The sequence below is a fragment of the Camelina sativa genome, chromosome 9 (genome assembly GCF_000633955.1).
Source record: "Camelina sativa cultivar DH55 chromosome 9, Cs, whole genome shotgun sequence".
Taxonomy (NCBI): Eukaryota; Viridiplantae; Streptophyta; class Magnoliopsida; order Brassicales; family Brassicaceae; genus Camelina; species Camelina sativa.
Genome location: NC_025693.1, coordinates 22,033,489 through 22,042,533, shown reverse-complemented (window position 1 = coordinate 22,042,533; position 9,045 = coordinate 22,033,489). Strand labels below are relative to the sequence as shown.

The following is a 9,045-nucleotide window of genomic DNA, read 5'->3' as shown; positions in this document are numbered from 1 at the left end:
TGTTCTTGTTGTTTGTTGACTTGGGAGTCTCATATGCTTGTGTGTATAACCCAGTAGATGGGAGGACGGCCTCACTAAGTATTTATGATAATACTTACGCATCTCAATTGTTGTTTGTGGTGTGCAGGTAAAGGCAAAGTGTGATCGTGAAATCAAGGCGATGATGAAGGGATGTTCTAGAGGCTTGATTGATTGTGGCTTAGCTGTTGTTAGGTCGCTAGATTAAGTCAACGGAACATTGTAGGATGTTAGCTTTTGGTTATTTCTCTATTGGATTATTGTGTTATTGGATATTGGTTTTGATTGTTGGAATTCTTTTGGTTTAATGGAATTTGTTTCTTTGGTTAACCGCGGTTGTTGATTGTTGCTAGGTTGTTAGTGGGTATGGGACCACTAGTGAATTACATTATATATAAAAAAAAAAAAAAAACGGGAAGGGTTGTTTCACTAACCATCACAAGTGAGCCACTGATGGCTTTTGTATTTCTTCTTCTTTGTAACATCGTCCAAAAAAATCAAAAGTGCCGTAAAGTTTGAAAAATAAGAACACATAAGGTAGAAACACAAGTGATAGGCAAGGTCGCAAGGACATCCCGACGGTTCGTAGACCAGAACTCTATGGTTTGATCATTAAGCCGGGTTCTCGGTTTTTAATGAGTTTATCCAGTTCGTTACAATTTGGATTTTGACAAAAGTTGAAGAGAATGTGTTATTCTTATTAATCACAATACACGAGTATATATACATACATGAGGAAACCTAGATAGAAGACTCTAGAATATATGAAATAAAGAACATTAACATATCTAGAAATATAGTATATAATATTTACATAACACTCCTTAATACTCCCTCTCAAGTTGGAGCATGAAGATCCCGAATGCCAAACTTGCCACGTAAATATGTAACTTGTGGAGATCCTAATGCCTTGGTAAAAATGTCTGCCAAATGTTCTGTCGTAGGAATGTGCAAAGTAGTAAGGGAGCCATTCTGAATCTCATCTCGAATAAAATGACAATCATTTTCAATATGCTTTGTCCGCTCATGAAACATCGGATTCACGGCAATATACAAAGCAGCCTTATTGTCGCAAGCCAAACGCATAGCTTGCTTGTGAATCACACCAAAACACGACAAAAGCTCACGATTCCATTTCAACTCCCGTGTGGTAAAACTCATAGCACGATACTCCGCTTCTGCGGAAGAACAAGACACTACATCTTGCTTTTTCGCCTTCCATGCCACAGGAGAGTCCCCCAACATAACAATAAAACCCGATAATGACCGTCGAGACACCGGACAGGATGAGTAATCCGAGTCACAATAAGCCGTAATTTGCAAATCCGAATCAGCACTTAAGAAAATACCTTGCCCAGGACACCCTTTAAGATAGCGTACTACCCGTGTTGCAGCTTGCCAATGTTTAGTACGAAGTTGTTTCATGGACCGGGACAACATATTAACGACATAAGTTAGTTCCGGTCTTGTGTAAGTAAGATACACTAAGCGATATCATTGTGGATTGTCATAGAAATCCCCTGTCTCAACCGATAACTTGTGATTCTCTTTAAGAGGAGTAGAAACCGGTTGACCCCCGAGCAATCCACAGTCATTCACAATGTCCAAAGCATACTTACGCTCATATAAATAAAAACCTTTAGAAGATCGTGAAACTTCAATGCCCAGGAAATATTTTATCACTCCCAAGTCCTTCATCCAAAAACATTTGCTAAAATAACCTTTAAATTTAGCAATAGCTTCAAATTCGTTACCACCAATCAACAAATCATCCACATAAACTAAAACATAAAGTCGCATATCTCCACGAACCAAGCTAAAAAGAGAATAATCAGCTTTATGTTGGATAAACCCATATCCCTAAAGAGCAGCCTTGAGTTTAGCGAACCAACACCGTGGAGCTTCCTTTAAACCATACAATGACTTCTTCAACCTACACACTTTCGTCTTGTCCTTAGAAACAAAACCTGGAGGCAATTTTATATAAATTTCTTCTTCTAAATCCCCATGAAGAAATGTATTATGAACATCCATCTGATGAACTTCCCATCCTTTAACCGCAGAAATTTTGAGAAACATTCTTATTGTTGTCATCTTAACCACCGGAGCAAAAGTTTCATCAAAATCTATCCCTTCTTCTTGTTTAATTCCAAAAGCAACCAAGCGGGCCTTGTAACGTTCAATCTCCCCATTTGATTTATATTTGATCGTATACACCCAACGACAACCAATAACCTTTTTCTCGGTGGAAGATCCGTAACATCCCATGTATGTTGATCCTCCAATGCAGTAACCTCACTGGTCATAGCATTATGCCAAAATTTATCCTTAACAGCCTCCGCATACGACGTTGGTTTACATGTCTCCGTTATTGCAGCCAGAAACGCTTGCTGCGAAGCAGAAAATTTGGCACAAGAGACATAATTTGAAATAGGGTAACGGATCGTACCTTGAGACGAAGATGGTGATGGAGAGAAATCTGATGAGAGTGGTGAGGGGGCAGTATTACAATGTGTGGTGTGCAATACATATTCATTAAGATGACCTGGCAGCTTTCTTGCTCTTTCACTACGACGCACTGGTACATGTGCGTCATTATTAGTAATCACACTCGGCTCAAGTATTTCGGCGGGAGAAGAAGACCCATCTTGGTGAAGATTCACATTAATATCTTCCACATCCGTAGTAGTATTTTCAACAACCCGTGTCGGTAAAGTCACCTCGTCACTTGTCATACCACCACCATGTTCAGTGCTCCTTCTTACATCTACTTCGGGTACATCATCAAAAAATGCACCATCATCATCATATGAAAGTGACTGTGACGGAACCAACTTTAATAGATCAGATCACGGAGAAACCGTAGACTGGAATGGGAACTCAGATTCTTAAAAGACAACATCACGCGATACAAAGAATTCTTTTGGTTCCAAGTCAAACACTCGCCAACCTTTCGTCCCAAACGGATATCCCATGAACAGACACCGTCGACTTCTCTCACCAAATTTATCTTTATTACGAGTAACCTTCCGAACAAAACACAAGCTACCAAAAACTTTCAATGAAGTTTAATCTGGCTTTACACCATACAACATCTCATTGGGTGTCATTCCTTGTAGAACATTTGACGTAGTTTGATTAATCAAATAACATGCCGTAAGGACACACTCACCCCAAAATTTGATAGGAACACTCGCTTGAAACATCAACGAACAAGCAACTTTAAGAATATGTCTATGCTTCCTCTCAACTCTTCCATTTTGCTGAGGCGTATATATATATGATGTCTGGTGTAAAATTTCTTCAGCAGCAAAATATGACCTCTTAGCCATAAATTCTCCACCATTATCACTACGCACCACCTTAACCTTTTTATCAAATTGCCGTTCAATCATCTTGAAAAAAATCTTTAAAAAAACAGCAACATAACTCTTTTCACGCAACATATAAACCCAAACAGCACTTGAAAAATTATCAACAATTGTGAGAAAATAAGCAGCCCCAGAAGTAGATAAAACACGATAAGGACCCCACAAATCGCAGTGAATTAATTCAAAAATCCCAGCAGCTTTATTAGAACTCTCATGAAAACATTCTCGGGTTTGTTTTGCCTTTAAGCAAATATCACAAATTGTTTCGGAACTCACGTGTTTCCCAACTTCTAAAATATTCGATAAATAAGAAAGAACACGACTCGAAGGGTGACCAAGACGACGATGCCATAAATCCCATGAACCCAAACTACTCACTATCTTGTGAATCTTCGCACCAAGCACTCCTCTCAGCACGTACACACCCCCACACTCTTCACCAGCTACCATCATCGTCCTTGTAGCACGGTCCTGAAACACACATAACTCATCAGTAACCGTAAAGCTTCCTTTATGAAGTTTAAGAAATTGTTGCAACCGAAATCAATGAACAAGTTAACTCCTTAGAGTATAACACTCCTCGCAACCATAAATCACCACCCAAACAAAAATCCCCTTGCTTGTTAGCCACCACATGATCACCGTCAGGCAACCCGATAATACATGGATTCGTATGAACCACATTGCACAACATATCAAGATTCCATGTCATGTGATGCGATGCACCTGTATCAATAATAAATTCACCATATGTTGTATTACCATGCAATTTCTCACTTGTCTCTGATTTTTGAGAAGACAGCAGGCTCAGAGAGATGTCCATCTTCACTTAGCTGCAGCAATGATTGTCAATCAAAATCTTCTGTTTTGCGTGATAAGTTTGCTTGTACTCCACCAATAAGATTGGCTTGTACACCAGCAACAGCATTAACACGTCCACCAACACCTCTACCACGTCCAAATCTTCCTGCAGATCTTCCACCACGACCAAAACGGCCACGTCCTCTTCCTCTTTCATTAAAATCACGACCTCTTTCTCCCCACCATTCTGGGAACCCATTCAACTTGAAACAATCAAATTGAGCATAACCATACTTGCCACAATGTGTGCAAATCACATCATTTTTCACGTTGTTGATACGTAGAGGAGTATCTTCTAGTACCACCGTTTACCGCAGACCCGACAGCCTCTGGAATTATCTCCTTGTTACGAGTCACAGTTTGTTGTCTCTCTTCACGTATGACTCTCTGATAAACTTGAGAAAGTTTAGGAAGTGGCTCCAAACTTGTGATAGCAGAACGAACAGTACCAAACCTCGCTGCATCCAAACCGTTTAAGAAGGTATTTGTTCTCTCTTCATTGCGATCTTCTTCTAACTGAGCTGCCATCTCCCCACAACTACATGTTCTGATCGGCTTGTAAATCGCCAATTCATCCCACATCTTTTTAAGCTTGCCATAATACACCATCACCGAATCTCCGTTCTGTTTGCAGTTAGCAATGTCAGCTCGTAGCTCGCTTATCTGTGGTCCATTACCAGCAGAAAATTGTAACTTCAAGTCATCTCACAAATCTTTCACTTCATCCACCATAGATATAGAAGTCTTTAGCGTAGACTCAATAGTATTCATTATCCAAGCAATAAGCACTGAATTCACAACCTCCCATTGTTCAATTTCTTCAGCATCAACCGGCTTCACCAACGTTCCATCAATAAACCCTAACTTTCTTTTTGTTCGCAAGGCATTCCGCACATGCTTAGCCCACTCTTCATAGTTTTCTCCCCGTAGTTGAACTGTAGTTATAAGATGTCTCGGTCCATCCGAGGGATGGAGATAAAGTGGTGACAACACTTTATCTGTTGCCTTTGATACATTACCATCACCTTCCACGATCTGTTTCTTCTTACTCTCGTTGTCGTTCTTAATTTTTGAAGTCATCGCAGTCTTCCACCGTTAACCTCTGTTTTTTTTTTCTCTTGCCTTTGTTTTTTTTTTTTAAACCTTAGCTCTAATACCATGACAAAGGTTGAAGAGAATGTGTTATTCTTATTAATCACAATACACGAGTATATATACATATATGAGGAAACCTAGATAGAAGACTCTAGAATATATGAAATAAAGAACATTAACATATCTAGAGATATAGTATCTAATATTTACATAACACTCCTTAATAGATTTCACAACTACTACCTAACCAAATTATTGAGTGGATCACGATTCACGAGTTAACTGGTCCGACAGGCCGAACCACTATGTTTATTAGTTCGAAAATCATATCATGAGTTAACAACATTGATGGAAAAGCTGCTCACGATCATAAGTCCTAACGTTGTGTCGTTGTCACTTGTCAGACTAAAACGTAACCAATTTATTCGTTAGTCGAAAACAAAAATAGGTGGTAAATAAATATATAAAACGTTTTCCATATTTTCAAAGTGATAAGACTAATTTCAGATAGTAGTACGTAGATAATTTGTAGCCAACCGTTATAAAATAGTGACCGTTCGAAAAATAAACATGTCTCATTTAAGGCGAAGTAACGGCGCTACGTCCGCAGCACATGGATGTATGAAAACACAATTTAAAATAAGAGAAATGGTCAAGGATCCAAAACGAGTATCTTAATACAGTATCATCTGACTTAATAAATTAATTATATTTCAACTATTATCTAACCTTTTAAGGAGGGAACCCAAGAACTAATTAATCCCACTTACAACAAAACATAAATTTTTTTCTTTACATGCATATTTCCAAATTACGGACTTGTTCTTTTGTCAGTGTGTGGTCCAATACGGTAACAGTATGAAACCAAGTTTTCTTGGAGGGCGACGTAGCTGCGATAATTGATTGAGTCACGTCAAGTTGTCAGATTTGAAATCGGAAGATACTATGTCAACCATTGTTCACATAACAAAAACGCATTTTAAAATAATGCAATACAATAATTTGGAGCCGATAGTTTACCCTATATATTTAAGTGGCCATGTGAGATCTTCTCTTCCACAGCTCCCACACACCATACAAAATCCTCTCTTGATCTCTTCCTCTTTCGGTTTTTCTTCAGATTCTTGGAAACAAAGCTTAAACGGTATCAAGAAACGGGCTTGTGGAAATGCCTTGTCTTTACATTACAACCAACGTCAATTTCGACGGCGTTAAAACCGATCCGTTCTACTCGGAAGTCACCAAGGCCATTGCTTCTATCGTCGGACGACCTCAGAACGTAAGAAACCTCTCTCAAAAGTTTAATCTCTCTCTTTTTAAAGATTTTAAACCCCAAAAAATTTCACCTGCAAATGCGTTTTTATTTATATCTCACTTTATAAATAAAAACTTTTGTCACTTTATAGAAAACTCAATAGTCAAGAGCCTTTCAAATAAACTAAAAAAGAAAATTATTTTAATGTCTTTTCTATCATTTTTATTACTTTTCCACATCAAGACTCAAACATCTCCTTTTTTTTATTTATTTTATTTTAAAGAAGACAATATTTCAAAATGGATAGAGTTCTTTTTGTTTCCTGTTGGAAAATACTCTCTAAGATAATAATTGAGTGATCCTTGAATTTTCTAAATAATAAAAAAACGGAAGGCAGATGATATTATTTAATTTATTGGGATGCTATTAATAAATAAGCATTGTTTACATATTTCACGTAAACTGAATTCCAAATTTCTTTTTAAATAAAAAGTCAACTTCCTAAATTTATTTATTTTTATATATGTAAACTTGACTCGAAAAAAGAAGAAGTTACTTGTAAGTACAAAAAAAGGAAATATCGATATATCCTATTGAGAAATTATGAATATTAGATTACTAGCATGTGGCCAAGATTTTGTTTCCTCTAAAGATTTTGACCTTTATGTGCTGTGAAGATAATATACGTAGGAGATTAAAGATCTTCCAAATTCTATTTTAACATATTAAATTAATGAAATATATATATATATGTACATTGCAGTTAGTGATGGTGGTTTTGAAAGGATCAGTAGAGATAGTGTTTGGTGGGAACAAAGACGCAGCTGCATATGGAGAGATTGTGTCGATGGGAGGCATCACCAAACAAGTTAAGAGAGAGCTCATCGCGACCGTTGGTTCTCTTCTTCACACTCACTTTTCTATTCATCCTTCTCGTTTCATCTTTAAAGTTTTTGATATCAATTCTTTGCCTCTTCCTTCTAAACTATAAGTTGATGATCTTAATCAATATTGTTTTCTTTGTTAATCAATATTGTTCATCAAACACAATCATCATTTCTATATTGATATCGTTCGAATTAACGAACACATATACAGTCACATACTTTTCTATCATTTAGTGTGTTTTATTTATGAGTCTTCTCTATATTTTATGTTTACAAGCTTTTACTATTTTATCATCAATTGATTAGCTATCGACCGTATAATAGTAAATATATGAGATCTGAAAAACAAAACGTACCGAGAGAGGTCCTAATCCGAGAGACCTAGACCAAGTCCAAAGTTTCAACGTTTTTGTATATACTTTAGCAATTTTTAATTAGAGAGAAGAAGTAGTCTCCTTCTTTAAGATTAGAAAACAAAAGTTTGAAAAATCATTGATCGAGTTTCCGATTAGCAACAATCACATCGATTATTTTTAAATAGGACCTAAAAATTGAATGAGTGACACTTGACAAATAAGTAACCAGACGTACACATTAATTCTTCATTCATATGATTGGGGCCAACAACGGTTGGTATACTGTATACACGTTCTTGATTTTGGACCACAATAGAGTGGTAGAGGGACCAGAATAAGGGATCTGGGAGAACAGTAAGATAAGATTTCAAAATCCAACTTAAACTTAGCATGGCTAAAAATTTTAACATTTTTTCAAGACAAAGTTAAAACCGACTTATAAAGTTAATCACCACCGCTAAAAATAAGGATCCAACACAAGATGATGAAAACCAATAAGTCTCCTCGACTAGTGTGGCTAAGTAAGTAATCAGCAATCTTTTTGCCTATCAAGAGATACACAAAATTCGTCTGGTGCGATATGATTTGGTGTACGAAACAAATGAACGGTGTGATAGCTGACAAGTCATTGCGAAGGCGTACAAGCTATTATTAGAAAGAAAGAAAGAATAATATACTGTAGCTAAAATTGTTTTTATTGATTAAAATCCAAAAAAAAAAAAACAAAATTAAGTCTTTAAAATATCACATGTCTGAAAGTACAAGAAGATATGTAGAATCCAAAAAAAAAAAGAAAAAGTTTTTTTCGTCTTGTACTTACGAAAAGAGGTTCATGTCACCCACGTTTACCTGTGGGGAAAAAATAGTTTAGTCAGCAGTGAGCTCAACTAACTTATGGTAATGGCCTAATGGGTGGGATGCCAAAAACATATATACCCATATATGTTCAAATTCCAATCGAATAATATTACATCATATGATTTATATTTTTTGGATATGCAATGACGACAGCCACAATCCACAATCACTAACTTTTTGCATCAAGATATATAATTCAGTTTCTTTTATGCAAGTCCCAACTCATTTGCTAAGTTATCGAAATCAATAGTATTCATACGTGGAGGGTAACCAAACTTTAGACTATGCAGATCTAATCAATAGTATCAGCTCTGACAGTCTTTTTTTTTTTTTTTTTTTTTTGG

The 9,045-nt window shown here is 36.6% G+C and overlaps 1 protein-coding gene across 1 annotated transcript; it reads left to right on the top strand.

The window, feature by feature from the left end:
* On the top strand, positions 6,324-7,713 carry LOC104711711 (macrophage migration inhibitory factor homolog). The gene is made up of 2 exons (XM_010428440.2): positions 6,324-6,624; positions 7,364-7,713. The coding sequence occupies exons 1-2, from the start codon at positions 6,514-6,516 to the stop codon at positions 7,589-7,591; spliced, it is 339 nt and encodes a 112-aa protein (XP_010426742.1). The 5' UTR covers positions 6,324-6,513; the 3' UTR covers positions 7,592-7,713.

Coding starts and splice junctions, on each gene's coding strand:
- LOC104711711 (XM_010428440.2), top strand. CDS start 6,514: ATGCCTTGTCTTTACATTACAACCAACGTCAATTTCGACGGCGTTAAA. Junction 6,625..7,363: donor TCGTCGGACGACCTCAGAAC/GTAAGAAACCTC, acceptor TGTACATTGCAG/TTAGTGATGGTGGTTTTGAA.